The sequence below is a fragment of the Pomacea canaliculata genome, linkage group LG2 (genome assembly GCF_003073045.1).
Source record: "Pomacea canaliculata isolate SZHN2017 linkage group LG2, ASM307304v1, whole genome shotgun sequence".
Lineage (NCBI taxonomy): Eukaryota > Metazoa > Mollusca > Gastropoda > Architaenioglossa > Ampullariidae > Pomacea > Pomacea canaliculata.
The window spans coordinates 38,328,598-38,346,925 of NC_037591.1; the positions used below are offsets into that span (position 1 = coordinate 38,328,598).

At 39.2% G+C, this 18,328-nt stretch overlaps 2 protein-coding genes across 6 annotated transcripts; both read left to right on the forward strand.

Annotated features, from left to right (window-relative positions):
- Positions 1–215: 215 nt before the first annotated feature.
- LOC112556171 lies at positions 216–6,361 on the forward strand. Of its 3 annotated transcripts, none has more exons than XM_025224925.1 (8): positions 216–419; positions 1,386–1,521; positions 1,908–2,018; positions 2,534–2,763; positions 3,580–3,765; positions 4,345–4,545; positions 4,889–5,045; positions 5,323–6,361. In XM_025224925.1, the coding sequence occupies exons 2-8, from the start codon at positions 1,395–1,397 to the stop codon at positions 5,412–5,414; spliced, it is 1,104 nt and encodes a 367-aa protein (XP_025080710.1). In that variant the 5' UTR covers positions 216–419; positions 1,386–1,394; the 3' UTR covers positions 5,415–6,361. The 3 variants fall into 3 exon arrangements, with proteins under 3 accessions (XP_025080710.1, XP_025080709.1, XP_025080708.1); XM_025224924.1 differs by having other exon boundaries at positions 217–419; positions 1,214–1,521; XM_025224923.1 differs by having other exon boundaries at positions 218–419; positions 1,274–1,521.
- Positions 6,362–7,187: 826 nt separating this feature from the next.
- Positions 7,188–13,658, forward strand: LOC112557830. 3 transcript variants are annotated; one of them, XM_025227895.1, is made up of 9 exons: positions 7,188–7,324; positions 7,911–7,929; positions 8,323–8,458; positions 9,664–9,786; positions 10,452–10,681; positions 10,913–11,095; positions 11,406–11,606; positions 11,766–11,921; positions 12,525–13,658. In XM_025227895.1, exons 1-8 carry the CDS (start codon positions 7,209–7,211, stop codon positions 11,919–11,921), a joined length of 1,164 nt encoding a protein of 387 aa, XP_025083680.1. In that variant the 5' UTR covers positions 7,188–7,208; the 3' UTR covers positions 12,525–13,658. The 3 variants fall into 3 exon arrangements, with proteins under 3 accessions (XP_025083680.1, XP_025083681.1, XP_025083682.1); XM_025227896.1 differs by having other exon boundaries at positions 7,217–7,324; positions 7,800–7,929; XM_025227897.1 differs by lacking the exon at positions 7,188–7,324 and having other exon boundaries at positions 7,406–7,929; positions 8,327–8,458.
- The last annotated feature ends 4,670 nt before the right edge of the window (positions 13,659–18,328 follow it).

Below are 18,328 nucleotides of genomic sequence, written 5' to 3' on the forward strand. Positions count from 1 at the left end.
ACCATTCCTCCCTCTTTCTCTCCAGCACACAAGCAACTACGCCTACTTTATAAATTTGTAGAAGACTGGTTTTAGACATTAATGTACACAAGTAGGTCCTTGGATACTCTGGCATAAAGCAAGATTAGAATTAGGGGATAAATCTGTAGAAGACTAGTTTTAGACAGTAATGTACACCAGAGGGTAGAAATACGAGGGGGTGATCACAATAGACTGCACCGGTCTCCACTTCACAACTCTGAGGTTGCCCCACATGATTAAAATATACTTCCTGGTCTTTTTTTCCTAGTTTTCATTGATATCGTGAAGCGAGGTCGTAAATCCGTTCTTGCTAGAAATTTCTTGGTTTTGCTCCTTTGCGCTGGGTGCGTCCACTTGTTTACCTGTCCGCATTCAAGAGCAGGAGACACTATAAGAAGGTAAGTGTAAGTTAATCTTTACTTACAAGTCTGTGCGTACCTGGCAGCAGGAGTTTTAATTGTTGTCTTTACTAGCTTCTGTGCTCCATTAAAAATACACAGAACAACACTGTTTTGCTGTTTGTCTGCATTCAGTTCTGTCTCTCGCTCTGTGTGTGTGTGTTTAAGAATATATATATATCATGCTTATCTGTCCACTGGACATGCTTTGAAGAGTTCAGGATAGAGGTACTTGTAAGCGGAAAGCTTGCAAGTTGTAGCAGGTAATAATAATTACAAGATGGCTACTTCGTGCTGCTACCTTGACGGCCTTCCCCCCGACACACCTGAGTGACTGACGCCCTCATACCTACACAGCAGTCGGTCTTTGTGATCTGCAAATGCTCACCTTTGTGAGCCACGCATGTGGCGTATGAAATTGTACAGAATCTACTCTCAAATTTTTAAAACAGGGATTCAACAATCCTCCTCTTTTGAAAACATCTTTAATTATATAGCGAATTATTTCACTCACATCATTTTTTTCTTTGTTTTGTCTACGCACTTCATTTGCGTTTGTCACTGCGTCGTCAGTACGAAATAAACTCCACACCACCTGCTCTCAACAAATTCTATCGTCATCGTACGTGGATGTGTTTGTGTGTGTGTGTGTGCTATTCTTGTGGCCGACACATGCATATATTTTTATGTTCTTGAATCTATGCTACTATTCTATAATGACCTGCAGAAAAGAGATAATCAACAATAACTTAAATATATATATAAACTATTGTCTTTTGCTTGCATTCTTTCAGACGGAGCACATATCAGTCCGTCTGTCTGTCTGAATATCTACCTAACTGTCCGTTTGTCAGATATCCAACCTGTCTCATTGTGTCGATCCACCCGTCCAGCCGTCCTTCTGTGCTCCTGTGTACACGCTCTCATGCCAACTGCGGATTTATTTTTATAATATCTGAACACAAGGCAGGCAGAATGTTCACACCTCGAGACGGTTATTTGATTGAGCTCCCGCCAGACAAATCTCAAGCAGAGTACTTCCCCGGGGAAATCATTCGAGGACGTGTCTACATTCGATGGGACCCTTCATTTCCAGTTCCAGGTAAATGTGTTTAGATTATCTTCCTCGTTAAATGTTCACACTTTCACACCCTCCTGCCTGATGGCACCCCGAGTAAGGCAGACGTACTCCTTTTCTAAAGATAATGAAATAAACTGGTTAATTACAAACGTGTGTATGTTTATTCTTACCTCATGCAATTCAACACCTTATATATTGTTTTAGTACAGGCACGAACTGTATTTAATTTTAATGTTTATATATTTAATTAAATATTTTTTGTGATGCTGAACCCATTACAAACACAGAACATGTCAGAAAAGTTGAAGCAATCATGACAAATTAGTCTGCACGAGCATACACACACACACACATGTACTATCCATTAATATCAAACTAACCGTTGGTCGGGTGGCTGTGTTTGACAGTCTTTCAGATGCAGCTGAAGGGTCAGGCCAAAGTTGTGTTAGGCGGGTACAAAAGAAAACTGTGCCACCGGGAAGAGATCCTGAAGACCCGCCAGGCCGTCAAGAACATGAGTAGGTAGACTGCTTGCAAGCTTTTGTTCCTCTTCTTTTGCATTCTTGCTGCTCACTTAAATATTATTACATTGGAATGGGATATGACTTCTCCTAGCCCATATCGGTGTTGTAGAGGAATATTTATATATAAAAAACATATGATCAAGTTTTATTTACAAATTCTTTCAAACAACGTTACACGGGATTGTGCAATCTGCACATATACCACATCATATTAATGTTTGTTAAAAGAAATTTTATAGTTATAATTTTCCTTAGTTTTTTTCTACTAGATTATGGATTCAGTACATAGCCTCTGCTAACTTATAGATGCAAAAAAATGGTTTGAGATGATAGATAGCAAATGAGGCATATGGTAACGGGGAAATCCTGAGTCAAACTCAGTTACAGTTTTCGTGTCGATGTGTAAAAAGAATTAAATAGTAAACAGTAGAATATGGCAAGCGATGGATAGACGATCCGGCATTGGAATGGACTGAAGGATGATTTTCTAATTTTGTTTGTTTTCGCAGGGAGACCTACACAGCTTCCCGTGCTACCATCAAACACCAACGTGTATGAATTCGAGTTTCTTCTGCCACATGATTCGCCCCCGTCGTTTACTAGCCCCAGGGGCAATAAAGGTCGCCTCAAGTACCGCCTAGAGCTGATAAAAGCCGAACCACATTATGACCATATCTATCAAGCCATTGACATCACTGTCAAACCTTTCCAGCCTCTTGCAGGAAATCTGGTTGCTATGGTGAGCGCCTTTGGTCAAATACAAATAAGTATTTTATAAGACTGACCCTGTGTTAGTTAACATTTAGTTAAGGGTATAGTAGGGGAAAGTTGTCGTCAGGTACACCTAATTAACACAACGGTCCCAGCTCTCCCATTGGCTGATGCCTTCAAACCGTAAACGTACCCGTGTACAATCCTGACGTCAGTGTTGACCTGTGGACAGCGATGTTTGTAAAAGCGTCTTTCGATAATTGATGATGACTAGATGCTCACCAAGATTGTGAGGAATGGTGTTTCCCACTGAGAGTTATCCAGCAATTAGACACAATACTGTACCTCACTACCACACCAAGTACCCCGGTCAGTGCTTTGCTTTCCTCCACCCTGCACCCACTCCCTTCTCTTTTCTACGCCGCGTGGCTGCCGCTGATTGACTAGGCCCACGCTAAGTGAATGCCCGAGGAGTAACACCTGTTTCCTATAAACCAAACATCGACATGTACATGTGATAAAAACTAAAGAAAAACTTTTTTGTTAAATGGTTATAAACAAAATTGCATTATGCGCCCTTGTGAGGTTTTAAACAATTTGCTTGATCCTGACCTCCAGAACTACAGAGTAATGAAAAGAAGCACCAAGAAGCGCTGGACCAACCTTAGCCCAACATTCTGTGCTGTCTGAGTATAGATAGATCGTGAACTCTTCAGTGAAAGGAAGGTCATAATTAAATTATTAACTGTTTCTATTTGCCCGTCAGTTTTAATCGTATTGTTATTGCTGTTGTTGTTTTGTATATTTTGCTATAGATGTCAATGTTTCGAATCCTCAATTAAAGCTGCCGGCGTTACAAGAACAGCAACAGGCTCGTCACTACTTCTGCTGCGGCGCCGACAGGCGTATCGAGGTTCGCGCCCTCTTGACTCATGTCGGAGTTCACTGTGGTGAGGTCATCCCTTTCCGGGCCTTCATCACTAACCATTCTAAGTACTCCACCATATCTTCTCACGTCGTTTTGAAAAGGGTATGTAGAGTTGTTTATCATAATACCTCCTTTTCCTGAAATAACTCATTACTTATGCTCTATTTGTTTGAACCACACTTAAATACCATTAAAACTCATTACACATAACATAAGATTCTTGTTCTTGCTCTTCTTATTGTTCTTCTTCTTGCTCTTCTTATTGTTCTTCTTCTTGTTCTTCTTCTTTTTCTTTTTTCTCTTCTTCTTCTTTTTCCTATTCTCTAAGACCTGTATATAATGTCAGGACTGATTAGCTCGAGGCCTGGTCGTAAAACTCTTTCAATTGTCGAAAGCTTGCCATGGAACGGTAAAGCACTTCTCAAATATGAAGTGACAACACTCGAATGGATATGTTACACTAGCGACTCATCGAAACTGTAAACTGCCCAAAACTACAAAACAGTAAACCCAATCATCCATTCAATCGAAGGGATGCTAAAAGTCATCCAAAATCGCATCAGCACCACCGCTGAGGAATTGCTATCAGAGTCATGACTTCAGATCGGGCAAAAGTCCAACAGATCCTTCAACTGTCGCATACTTATAGTCTGATCAGACATATTCTCTTATGTCTTCCAGCGGTGGATGTGGTATTCTATTGGTGTGACGACTAATGGCAGCGAGAGAGTTTCGACTTTCAACAAAGTGTACCGTGGTGCGATTCCACCCGGCGGCAGCATGAGGTGGGATCCAAGTGACTATCCTCTGCTGTTGCCTAGCGACCTGTTTCCCAGCGGCCCTTCTGGGTGCGCCATAATGAGAGTCTCATACGAGCTAGTGGTGAGTTCTGTTCAGTGGCTACAAACATATACATAAAGACGACAAACTGTTGAATTATCTGTCGCATTCACTGGAAAACAAATGTTCAAGAACAGCACACTCACACATACACAGCTACATAACGACACATACATTTAGTTGCTTTTTTGTAATCGGAAATTATATTGTCAAGATAAACAGTTTACCACGTACCTTTAAAGAATATATATATAAGCTATTAAATTTTGCCATTACTACAGCTTATTGTTTACAATTTATATCTCGAAAGGTATGTTCCAAAGGTCTACCGCATGACGCGATTTTGGAATGGTGGCAAAGACTAATTTTTAAAATCATGTCTCAGTTTACTGTCGTCCCGGGAGGAATGGTTCGGAACATGAAGCTCCGGTTGCCGATAATCGTGGGCACCGATGTGTCACCACATGTCAGGGCATCCATGGAGAGAAACACAGCCGCCAGTGCCGCATCAGTCAGAGAGGCAGTGATGTTACACCTGCAAAGTAAGTGCTCAATGTTACAGATACACGAGGGTCGCAAATCGTGGCACACACCTGATGGGTGAGCCTTCAAATTAATTGTAGAACGGGTAAGAAGTGCACTTTAGATGTATATAAAGGACAAAACAGGATTTCTTAACAAGGCCTCACAAACAATTCAGGAAATGGGTTTGGTAAAAAAAATAAAACTGCTGTACAGATTCGATTGATTTCTGTATAAACTATATACTTTATAAAACGCAGCGGATGATTTCAAATGTTGTAAACATTTTGTTTTCAGGAAACGCTGTGACAGAGAGACCAGCGGTGGATGAAGTTCCACCTGAACAGGACAGACCTGGATTGCACGAAATGTCACCAATACACTTATAATTAATATTGCACAGAACCTTTGATACATGCATAAGATCCAGAAGTTTCAGAAGGTGAACAGTCCTCATCTACATTTTTATAAACGATACTTAAACGTTTGAAAACAAGAACTTTTCTCTTGGATTGGACACTCTCACTTCTGCCGAATGACTTGCTTGGTCTTTGCTTATTCCCCTTTCTTCTGTTTCCTATAAGAATTCAAGAATTGACACCACTAGCATCACCGTCGGCACCAGACACTGGGAGTCTGTTGAGAAGACAGTGTGTTGAATAGAGTTTGTTCTATTCTGGACATGATGCTAACTTTAATTGGTCAGAAACTCTTGGGAAGGAACCTTTGTCCTCCATTTATTAGACAGCATGAGAGAGTGTGGTCTACTCGACCACAGCTTGTGATGACTGGCGTCCTAGGTGATGCTAACCTTTGTTATTGTTTATTCTGCATTATTTTAGCTATTGGCAATTCATGACTAAAACATATTTTACTGTGGTTAAGCCAAGGAGGTAAACGGCTTGCCATTTAAGTCTTTTGTCATATTTCTTTCCCATGGCAATTTTAAAATGTATTGTAGCAACAGACATTATTAATAACGCCAGAACCTGAAATAGATTTTGTATCAGGAGATAATACTATTGCTTATAATAATAATAATAATAATAATAATAATAATAATAATAATAATAATAATAATAATAATAATAATAATAACTCATTTTTTAAATTTCATCAGCACCATTCTGTGACTTAATGCGAAGTTGCCCCATTACTCTATCAGGCTAAGTAAAAAGAAACTTTCTATTAGTCTGGAGATTAGAGTTGTGAGGTAATAATGAGACATTTGGGATGCACGTTAATTGAACGATCATTTCTTTTGAATTGTGTATACTGTTACGTGTCAAGATCACCCCATTTTTTATAATTAAATTAAGAAAGGTCCTGCAAAGAGGCAGATATGTTTGTCTTGTTTATAATGAAAAAAAAAGTGAAAGTGTGCGGGCTGCTGCGTGAGTGTTGAGCTCTTTGTCAGCTTTTAATAACAGTCGTTTGAAAATCTCAAGGTGTTCCGAACAAGAGCGAAACCTTGAAGATGATATACGATAACTACACTTTGAGAACTGGGAAACATAAAATGAACCAAAACACAACTTCGACAAACAGCACCAGTACATTAAATTATTTTGATATGAATGACCAGACTGTAAAATGTAATGCGATTGTTATATTTATTATTTGACTAATTTTAGGATGCTTTGTGTGTAGTATAGAGAGAATGTGTGATTTCATTGCGATATGTGTGCATGCATACTCATATATCCCTACTGTCTACAATCCTTTATAAACACATACTTTGAATTCCTTTCATTTACTGTTGAAATCTTGTCAACCTCTCCTAGAAATGTGCTGTCAAGCCCCGAGCACCAAGAGGAAAGATATTTAAACTACTTGCCCCTCACACGTGCACATACACGCCCCTCCTATAATGAGAGGGTTGTGATCTGACTGAGATAAACAAATTTACAAGGTTTATTTGATGCAAACTCATAAAGCGTTCGTAAGGCTTCAGAGATGTAAACCACCTTCATTAGTAAGATTAATGGATATCTAATGAATAATAATTATTATTAATCAAGGTCTGCACCTTTCAGTTGTATTGAGTCCCTAAGGTAAAAGGTAAAAGAGCAGTGACCTAGGAGTTTTTAGGTCAACAGGAGTAAGTACGGTTTACGACAAACCGGCTATAGTGCCCCCGACTCACCCTCGGGCTCCGACGAGTGGTTTTGACCTCCGGGGTTATGACCTATATTTCTATCTGGGTTTGTAGATCAAGAAAACAGAGCGGAGGACTTTTCCTGAGGGTGAGAGATACTATACTGGCTAGATACAGAAGACTAGGAAACAAATTTATCAGGTAAACTGAAAATTTTCATTTTTAAAAGTCAACAAGAGACTACTTAAAAAAAATGACTTCGTTAATTACAAGATAATAATTCCTGGCATCTAGATTGTTCACAGATCCTCACTAGCTGTTAGCATATCAAAATTGTTCGATAAATATTTGAACTGAAGCGAAGTCACCATGTAAGTTAATTGTTTAGAAAAAAAGGATGAACGAAGACGCGACACAAGACATTTCGCAATACACTGTAAGGGCGTAACCAGGAGGGACAGTTTCTATGAATTAACCTGTGGATAGAGAGGATAATGGACAATCCCACTTCCCTGCGTCAGTCGTAAACAGGATATTTTGTGACCTCCTTTACCTGTACATCCAGGACTGTGGTTAGGATATCTCAGAGCTCGACTACACAGAAGGGTAAGTAGTCTTTTTACAGGTGGAGCTTACATTGTGGTTTTCTCACCTGGTGCCTCTGTGTCTTCTGTAGCTGACAGGACAAACCACGACAATCTTGAGACTCGCGTTAGTGAAGTTTTGTGACGAGAATTTTATACGAACTTTGGAAGCGCAAATAACTTGTGGTCCATTTGTTTCACAGCCACAGTCAGAAAAGGAAGGTGAGTAAAACGTGGCAGCTTTCTGTCTTTATGCGTCTTCGTGTCTGTCTTCTTATCTGTCCGTCTGATTCTCTCCTTATGTCTGATCATAATCAAGACCCCTTTTGTAAATAATATAATTATGTGTAAATAACTTCCTTTTTTGTACACATTCCCCACCCACTCTCTGTTAATAAATGCCATACCTTGTTATATGTCTAGTGACTTATACTTATTTCCATGTATAAAGTGACAGCTAGTTGAAAAAATGATGCTTTGTTTACTCTGCTTGCAACCCTCTTCGTTAATAAAGACCTGCCATTGTCATTGTCTTCTTCTCTCTCGGCGTGTTTGATTTTTTATATGTTTGCACCTGTTCCTTCTATTTTCTTGCATTTTATCTCTACACACAAGGCAGGAAGAATGTCTGGTTTCGGAACCAAGTACTGGATTGAGATGCTTTCAGACAGATGTCGAACAGGGTACTTCCCCGGTGAAATTATAGAGGGGTATCTCTTCATTCAGTCAGCCTCTCCTGTACCACTATCAGGTAAGCGCGGCTAAGCTTCTCCTTTTTTAAGATTACTCTTGACATTGTAGAATGGTTACAGCACGATTGTTTATTTGTCCTAAATGTACACGAATCTTCTATTGAAAAGAAAGTACGAATTTTTAGCGTCTAGCTCCGATTGTTTTCACCATGAGACAACTGCAAGTAGGCATAGTCTGTGCTGCACAGTTAAAGGGAAGTAATCACTTGTTCTCAATTTTAAGCCGATAACCACGGTACTGGCCCTTTATTAGCTGCTTGCTGATTATATGCTCGTATGCCTTGAGTATGTATAGACATCTGTGCATGGACAAGAACGTGTGTATGCGTTTGTGCGTGTTTAAGATATTAAGATTGAGAGATGATACAATTCAATATTCTTCAATGATTTAGGCTTTTGGTTCATAGAGAGTATGTACTGAGTATAAATACAGGTATGCATCAAACCATTATATAGTCACCATAGAATAACATATATCACAGAAACAGACACACGTATTTCTTCATCTTGGATTTTCACTTCTTCACTTATATTGAAAACAAAATGGCGTACGTGTGTGTGAGTGAGGGAGAGAAAGTAGTAATGCTCAGGAATGGTTTCAGACTTTGTCTTAAATTTTACACTATATTAAAGAAATAATTTTATCAACTGCGTACATTCTGTACAACATACATAAAGAGCTGGAGCTTCCTTGACGTTTATGTTAAATGGATTTCACAACATCCTGTTCTTGTTTTTGTAATTTATTGCGACACTAAGCAAAACGGGAATGTTATACAGCGGGTCAGATTATTCACATGCTCCCAGATTCCTCACCTACTGGCCGGGGGCGGTCTGGTGGCAGCCTGTCATCACTACAGTGAAGGTTTGCTGTCTTGGGTTCAGTTCTCATCTTGGGCATATTGTTCTTTCTCTGCATGTGCCATCTGTTTACGGGACTGGTTCTTTCCCATGATACAGTCTTAACTGCTGAATCGGTGTAAAACACCAATTCCCACCCACCCCACCTCCAATGGCTCCCGATGACTGACTTCTCTCTCTTCCCTGCTCTCTATCTCGGATAACATTGGCATTTCTGCGTGCGTGCGTGTAATGAGTGTACGTGTATATGTTCGAGTTGTAAGAAAGTGTGTGTGTGTGTGAGAGAGAGAAAAATAAAGAAATAAAAACAGACATTACGATCTCTGAATGTTATATTTGACAGGCCTCTACTTGCTGCTCACCGGCAAGGCCACAGTTCTGTTAAGGAAGTTTGAAGGCAAAAAAGTAACGAACCTTTTCCAGCACGAGTCTTACATCACCAAGAGGGAAGACGTGAAGGATCTGAGTAAGTACAGAGAGTGTTATTGTTTGTTTGTTTGACTGTTTGTTTGTAGATGCTTATGTTATCGCACTTGCCTGTCAGCTGTATACTACGGTTAGATGTTGTACACTTGCATCATCCTGTTCTCTTGAGTTTTTACATCAAGGCTACACTCATCAAACTGAACTTATCATGTATAACACTAAAAAATAGTGGTTTTCTCTCGGTTTCCTTATCCCCCTCCATCTCTTTCTCTTTTACTCTCTGTGTGTAACATACAGGGAGAGAAAAAAGAAAGGTGTGAGGATTTAAATGATGGTGAATGGATCTTAAAGACGTATTTGATGTTTACTGATAGTCTCTACTCGCGGGAATTCATTCATTTAAAACGCTTTGATGATGTGGAAGTGTCTCTAAAAACAAAACAAACTATTGTTTGTTAATATTATAAAATATAGCGTGTTCTGTTATTTGTTGTATATTAAAAGTATTATACAAATGAAAACACACAAATGTATTTAAAAGTTCTTTAAGGTAAACAACATTCCCGAATGTATTGACTGACGGACAGGTATTTTGCGGGATAGAAAAAAAATAATAAAACGATTAGAAGCGAACCTGTAAAAGTATTTACGATGAGGGTATTGGGTGGTTTTGTAAGCTCATCATGTGGGGCTTTATTTTTGCAGAGAGCTGTACGGATCCCCCCAGGGTACTGCCAAACACCAGCGTGCTTGAGTTCCAGTTTTTTCTACCTCCGGGCTTACCTCCTTCCTTTACAAGTCCGCTGGGAAACAAGGGACACGTGGAGTACCGCCTCGAATTGAACAAGTCTATGGGAACTAGTGAAAAGACACTTTACAAATGTGTCATCCTGGTTGCACCTTTTCTGTCTCTTGCAGGAAATGTAGCTGCTACAGTGAGTACACAAATATATAAATTCATTAGAACTTTTATTAATTAATTTTCCTCTTGTTAATAATGTACTAACTAAAATTATAAATTATTATTAACAACTTATCTGCAGAACTGATGATGTTACAATGTTGCTAAAACATCAATCAAAGTAGGTTGGAAATAAAATTGTCTTAGTTTCTCGCGAGAATATTTGCATGCTGGCATCTACAGGTGTGTGGCTGCTCTGTCACAGTTGCCGGTTTCACAAGAACAGCATCATGCTCGCCACTTTTGCTGCGGCGCCGACAGGAACATCACCGTCCAGGCCAGCATCACCCAAGCTGGAATTCTCGCAGGAGAGAGGATTCCTTTCCGGGCGGTGATCACAAATCATTCTGACAGTTACATCAAGTCGTCCCATGTCACTTTGAGACACGTACGCCGGTTACACATTGGGAACTGTCATCATTCAAAAATTCTTACCCTGCATTATCTAAAGCCAAATGATTTCAAAACGCTTACCTGATCAAGATAAACAGTTGTTTTTTAGTATAATAAACAATAACACAGGAAACTATAACTAGCCTGCAGTTTTAATGTCATCTGTTAAATCTTTCATAATTTTATAAATTAATTTAAAGATTTCCTTTAAAATGATGTGTTCTGGCTTACTTCTTATGAAAGAATTTTTATTTTTGCAATTGTCGGGAGGCTGTATTTGCAGGATATTTTTCTTTGTCTTCCAGCGGTGGATTTGGTATTCCATTGGTCAGACGCACACAAGCTCACGAACAGTCTGGTCGTTCAAGCAAGTGTCACGTGGTGCCATCCCACCTGGTGGCAGCATGACGTGGGGTGAGAATGATGAGCCTCTGGTGTTGCCGAGCGACCTGATTCCTACTGGCCCTCCAGGATGCTCCATAATGATGGTCTCGTACGAGCTGTGTGTGAGTTCTGTTCAGTGGCGTCTTACTATATCAAACGACAAATTTCAAACCACTGAATCATGCTGGTGGTGGTGGGTGGTGGTTCGGAAGCTCCGTTTAGTTATTTTGAAAGCAAAAGTTGATACAAAGATTTAGTAAAAGAAAAAAAAATTGTTTCAGCTCACTGTCATCCCAAAAGGAATGGTCAAAGACATGAAGCTGCTGTTGCCTATCATCGTGGGCAGCGCCATGCCACCAGAAGTGCAGGCGACGGTGGAGAGAAACACAGCCTCCTACTCAGCTTTGCTTCGAGGGGCCATCTTGTACACCTGCTAGGTGAGTGTTTCAAGGTATATCTGGCTGAATAATATGGACAGTTTCTACCAGGGTTGTCCATGGGACATATTTTTCTATCCCGTCCCATCCCGTCCCATGGCAATTTATGCCTGTCCCATCCCGTCCCATCCCACGGGATGTTTCCCATGGGATTCCCATGGTATTAACCACCCGGTTATTAACAATCCTATGGACAACACTGAAAACCACTTTTCGGCTTTTGTTCTATAATTCCTGCTACTTCATATACAATAGATGATTCAGAGGAAAGATTTAAATCCTTGATGAATGAAATAACAGTAAATTTATTTTGCAATATCAAGTATCGACTACCATGGGAAATACAAATGTGTGCTGTCCCATCCCATCCCATCCCATGGGACGTTTCCCATGGGATTCCCATGGGATTCCCATTCCTATGGACAACACTGGTTTCTACAAACATGGGGCGTGAAATAAGCCTGACAGGTAATCCTGGAATGAGAAACGTCAACATTCCAATATGAGTTCGAGACAGTTTATTAATTAATAAATTTCACGTTTATAAATCACTAGTCATGATTTTAGCTAATTTTTAAAAATAAAAGATTCCTTCTTTTGCAGAAAACGCCGCCAGAGAGAGATCACCAGTCTGAGGAAAAAATATAATAAAACAATACATGAGGTTTCTTGCCACCTTTCTCTAAATATGTGTTCACGGAAATTACCCAACTATGTGATACTGCTAGGAAATGTTCACACATACATGAGAGTGCCCAGACATTTCAGAAAGCTTTGGCGGAGCCACTTCTATGAACCAAAAACTTCTAACCGAAAATAGTTTTGTTTTTGGACCCCTCTCGTCTTCTATTTTCCAACTCAATCATCCCGTGATGCGACTTGACCTTTGACCATTAACATGACAAACCAACAATCTGCGAATTTCTAGTAACTTACGTTTAACTTTTTTTCCACAGTTTTGCAACATATTTTAGTTCATAAACTGTGTTGAAGCTTTTGCCGACTTTGATTGACTTTGATGACACCAACATCGCTGAATATAAACTGATTCTAAAAACAGAAATATTTGTGTGGTATTTATGATGACTAGTGAATTTGTACATCTGTAAACTTCTGTCATAGCAATTCGTACTGTATTGTGTGTGTGTGTGTGTGTGCGTGCGTGCACTACTTTGATATTTATCTTTACCTAATACACACAGCTGCAGGGCTGTATTGTATTGCTATATCTCAGTTTTTCTGTGTTTCCGTGATGCGTGTGAATGAATACATGTTTGTAGCTGGAAAGTTTTAATTTTGTCTTTGGAATCTGTTGTCTTATTGATAGTTATTTCTATTTGTTAAAACTTGTTTTTATCTTTTGAGAGAAGCTGTTTGTGTTAATCTTTTCTTGAGGGTTTCACTTTTATTGTTTTTTTGTGTGTGAGAGATTAGTTTTTGGATTGTAAGCGCTGAAAGCAATCGTCACTTAAATTACATGGGGCTATTATTATTCTTTGACTATTGATATTAGACTGTTGATATTGGACTGTTATTATTATTAGACTATTGCTATTTCCCTATTACATTTTATGCTCCTATTATTTTTCACTCTTGATATTTGATTTTTATAAAGCTATTGTCTTTTTCCAATTTGGCTTCTTGTCTGCCTTTTTGTTTTATTTTGTGTTACGTTCTTTGTTCTTTTTAAATATTTTATAAAGTGGCTTTAAAATATTATTATCAGTGGCTTAAAAAGTTTCCAGTTTGTTTGAAATCCGAATTCCTTCATCATTTTGTTTAGACGAGTGAAGAAATTGAAAACTCATTAGTTAGTTCTCTGGAATGGACGAAATTCCCATTTTTAAGCAAGAAATATACCATTCCTACTTCAATCCATCCATTGAAAGCCAAGTTTTTCTACACTCAAATAATTTCTTTCATTTGGTTAAATTAGCTGAAACAACCTGCTAATCAGGACGGAAGTATTATTTGCAATTTAAAGAAAGGTCCTCACTATCTTGGTCTTTTTAAAAGAAAAGAACAGAGCGGAATAAAAAACACAGACACACTAAAGTGAAATAACCATTGTTAAGTAGCAGTGTAAATGACAATTAGTAGCAGTGTGAATAACAATTAGTAGCAGTGTGAATGATAATTAAAAGCAGTGTGAGTGACAATAAGTAGCAGTGTAATCACAGGTTGTGTGTAGGGAAGGAGTGGAAGGAGAAGAAGGAGGTTAAGTGGAATTATCAGGAAGTACTGTTTCTAAATATTAGAAACTACATATTCTGTGCCTCGGAAATCAAATTTAGTCTCATTTCACAATGTTTTCAAAAGTTTCAAAGTTCTGATTTGTGAAAGTAGAGAAAGTTTGTCTAGCCGACTATTTTTATTCATTTTTTTCAGTCATCTTTGATTCATTTGTCTTGGTATCTCTTTCTTTATCCCTCTTTCTTTCTTTATTTATTCTGTATTTTTTCGTTCGTTCTTCACGTTTTTTCCTTCCTTCTTACATTTTCTTCTTTCAAATGCTGTGTACAACAAATATTAGATACTGCTATCCTTCAAAATATGAAAATATTATGAACGCATGTACAGAGATTGATAAGCTCTCTCTCTCTATATATATATCGAGAGAGATTATAGTCCTGAATGTTTTTCTTCATATCTTGTACTGGTTGATCATGATTAATGTCTACTTTATCGCTAGTTTCACAAAAGAGAGATCAAGTCAGCTCAGTAGGTGCTTACCCGTAACTGGAATCGGTAACGTCACGTGACAGCTTCTGAGCGAAGACGCTTCAGTGAAAAATGCAACGAGGGCAGGTTCAATAACTCACAGCCACCCCTTACAGCCACCCTTACAACCACCCTTACAGCCTCCCCTTTGTCACAACTTACAGTCACCACTACCACAACAAGCCTCCTACAAACATGTCTCAACAGATTTACTTCAGACAGGACGTGAAAGAACCATCCTGAGGTCAACTTCTGATGTTTCAAGACCGATTCCCTTCGGTTCTGATGCTCCTCTTGGCAATGATCTTCCTAATCAGATCCAGCATATAATTATTTTAAAATTTTTGTTTTCTCGCTTTCTTCACTCCCACACCCGACGATGCTAGCCACGATTTAAATGCTAAGACTGGACCATGTGGTGGTGCACAGTTTGGTCATCACTGACCAGCCTCTCGTGAAACATTGATGAACAAACTGCCATCCCTGCCACCCTCAGTTGAGGTTGGGGTAGGGGGAGACTTGATAATTTTCTATCTACCTGTACATTTACACGTGCCATCGGGTACAGACTTCACACTATTTCTCACCCTTGACCTTACTCCTTATCTCTAGTTCGTTATTGTTTTTTATTTCGGGGAAGGCTAAATATTCAGTACATGTGTACTGAGAAGAGCATGTACCAAAGAAGAAAAACTTGCTAATTAAAAAATGCAGACATCAAACATTCTTTTCTTTTTCTTCTTTCGCTACTTTTGGGCGCATAGAGACAGATGTAAGATGGGGCAGGTGACTAAAAGCATCGTATTCTTAAACCAATACCACCCGCACTAAAAATGGACGAAAGAAGAGAAAAAGTGCATTAAGTACATTGACTGTTGTGTCATTCTCCTGATAAGCGTAGCCTGGCACCGGTCAGGCCTCCTACCCACCCTTAGTCTCACCCACCCTGACTCTTACCCACCCTGTTATTAGCAGGCCGTCAGGAAATCACTTTATGGTTGTTACCAAAGGCGTCGGCAATAATTCTTTCTTCACAACTTGGAGCAGACCAAGTGGACCTGTGACAGGAGTCTAGTACTGGTAAGTGATATATTTAAAACATGTCGACTGTATATTGCCCATTGTGCTAGCATATCCTCTATCTGTACAGTTCAAGTGGAAGATTTACAGGGTCTGTAAAGTCAGGTCTGTGTCAGTATTTGCTGAGCAGACTTTGTAGAAGACGTACTCCGTACAACGAATGTTTGTTATACCAAGGAAATGCACACATACTTACTGTAAAAATATTGTATTTTGCTATGTGACGGAAGGTGTTGCTTGAAATTTCAGTTTTCTTACCACAACGGATGTATTAGTTGCTGAGTTTTGTCATTACAAAATAAGTTACATTTAAAATCACGAAAAAGGCATAAGAGAATTTTATACCGCAAAACAGATGAAAGAAATTCGGTCGAGGTTCTTTTTCCAAACCCAATGATAGGAATAACATTTACATACTCGTCCTCATCATCATCGTGATCATCTCAGAAATGTACATATCAGTGATTATGTGAATATTAATTGATATTTTTTGTTTACTTTTCTGCTGTTGTTGTGTTTTTGTGTGCGTGTGTGTGTGTGAGAGAGAAAGAGAAAGAGAAAGAGAAAGAGAAAGAGAAAGAGAAAGAGAAAGAGAAAGAGAAAGAGAAAGATCGTTACCGAGAACAGATTATGTTCATACAAATCAGTTTTTAAGGTTTCTCAATGAGTGTGCGCTCTTGTCGATGTGTCAACACTTTGATATTTACAGGTAGACGGGAATGTTTCGTCGAAAAGTTCAATACACTTTTGTTCTCCCGAAGGAGAAAGCCAATGCAGCATACTACCCTGGGGAGATAGTAAGGGGACAACTTCTCATTGAGTCCTCCGTCCCGGTATTGCTGACAGGTATTCAACCACTCACGGTTCCTTATCAAATTGGCCTTTTACCAAATTAACAAATGTTTATAATTTCCTCTGACGGCTTTTACTAAGAGGAAATCATTTTCTCATACGTCTTACACTCGTCTCCTACACCATTCAGTATAGTGCATCATCAACCGTCGGTGGAAGCACCATCCATAGAAGAAAAAGACAGGATGACCTTACTCCGGGATTATCTTGGTCAGGCGATGAATACCCTACCATCCCATAGTCAGCCTTTTACACACATTAACTCTTCTCTATTTTACCATACTAATCAACCAACTTTACCTGAAATTTTGAGAACATTTGATGGTACTGTCGACAGGACTTCAGATGCGGCTGACAGGTAAGGGCAAAGTGACGCTCATGCGCCAGGAAGGCAACATACAAAGGACAATGAATCGAAAAGAGACTTACCTGGAGACTTGTAAACTTGTACAGAACTTAGGTAAGATCTTTGAATACCCGTTTTCTTATTTCATTTCTGACACTAAAGACGAGAAAGATTGAAATGTTTTGGGGGTTTGTTTTAACAGAGAGACTTCCTCTGGTGAACGCTGATCAGCCCAACACCTGTGCGTTCGAGTTTTCGTTCTTCCTGCCACCTGGCTTGCCGCCTTCTTTTGTCAGTCCCCTTGGTTCCTCGGGATACGTCAGCTACGATATGGAGCTGATCAGAGTTGAAGCAGGGAAGGAAAAAACACTGAATAAAACTAAAATCATAGTCGCACCTCTGTTAACTTTTGAGAGAATGCCGTCAGCCCTTGTGAGTATGCATAATGATGAATCACAAGATTATTACTAAGGGTAATAAAAATACTTCAGGAACAGGGTTCAAAACCACGAAAGCCTTGTGAATGTGGAGTTTGTTTCAGGACCCAGTGGTGCGAGAAGGACAGGGCGCGCATCACTGGTTTTGTTGTGTAACTGAACGAAACATCACGGTCAGAGTCTGGGTGGACAGGGCCGGTGTCTTTGCAGGAGGCATACTGCCTTTTCATGCCCTGATCATCAACAACTCCCAAGCCTCTATCCAGTCATCCTACCTTACAATGAAGAGGGTGATTCAATGTAACTAACTGTATACCCGCTACACAGCTACCCGATATAACAGCTGTCTGCTGCACACTATCATTAACCTTTAAAGATCTATACTATTTTGAATCGTCCATGTACCTCTTCAAACGCTGAGTGTATCATACCTCTTGAGAAATAATGTAAACAAATGTAAAGGAGGGCTTTTTTTTTTGCCAAAGTTATGTAGATCAATCCTCTAAATTTTTTTCTTAAAAATATGTCCAAAGTAATGTGCAACACTTTGATTATGAAATGCACGTGTCGTTCAATGAAGTATTTGTTTATCTTTGTCATGTCAACATTCTTTGTTGGTCACTCTCCTCTAGCTACAAATAATAATCGTGCTCGTTAATGATTACAAAAGAAGTGTCTAGCACCAAGCTAGTCATGTCTATCAGTAAGCTTCCACCTGTTGTGTTTGCTGGTGTGTTTTCATAGTACAGTGGAACCTCGGTTAACGAACTTAATCCGTTCTGGAAAGCTGTTCGTTATCCGAAATGTTCGTTATCCGAAACAATTTTTTCCATAAGAAATAAAGGAAATAGATTTAATTGGTTCCCAGCCCCTGTTGACTCGCTAATATTTGAAAGTTACAGGCTATATAGGTATTTGTTTTAATGGGAACAGTTAGAATGTAATATACATGGAGTTAAATAAACATAAAA

What these genes read in the sequence shown, in the direction of transcription:
- LOC112556171 (XM_025224925.1), top strand. Translation starts at nt 1,395, where the DNA reads ATGTTCACACCTCGAGACGGTTATTTGATTGAGCTCCCGCCAGACAAA. An exon ending in CCCTTCATTTCCAGTTCCAG is followed by an intron (nt 1,522 to 1,907) that starts GTAAATGTGTTT and finishes TGTGTTTGACAG; the next exon opens with TCTTTCAGATGCAGCTGAAG. An exon ending in GAGTCTCATACGAGCTAGTG is followed by an intron (nt 4,546 to 4,888) that starts GTGAGTTCTGTT and finishes ATCATGTCTCAG; the next exon opens with TTTACTGTCGTCCCGGGAGG.
- LOC112557830 (XM_025227895.1), top strand. Translation starts at nt 7,209, where the DNA reads ATGACCTATATTTCTATCTGGGTTTGTAGATCAAGAAAACAGAGCGGA. An exon ending in CCCATGTCACTTTGAGACAC is followed by an intron (nt 11,096 to 11,405) that starts GTACGCCGGTTA and finishes TTTGTCTTCCAG; the next exon opens with CGGTGGATTTGGTATTCCAT. An exon ending in TGGTCTCGTACGAGCTGTGT is followed by an intron (nt 11,607 to 11,765) that starts GTGAGTTCTGTT and finishes AAATTGTTTCAG; the next exon opens with CTCACTGTCATCCCAAAAGG.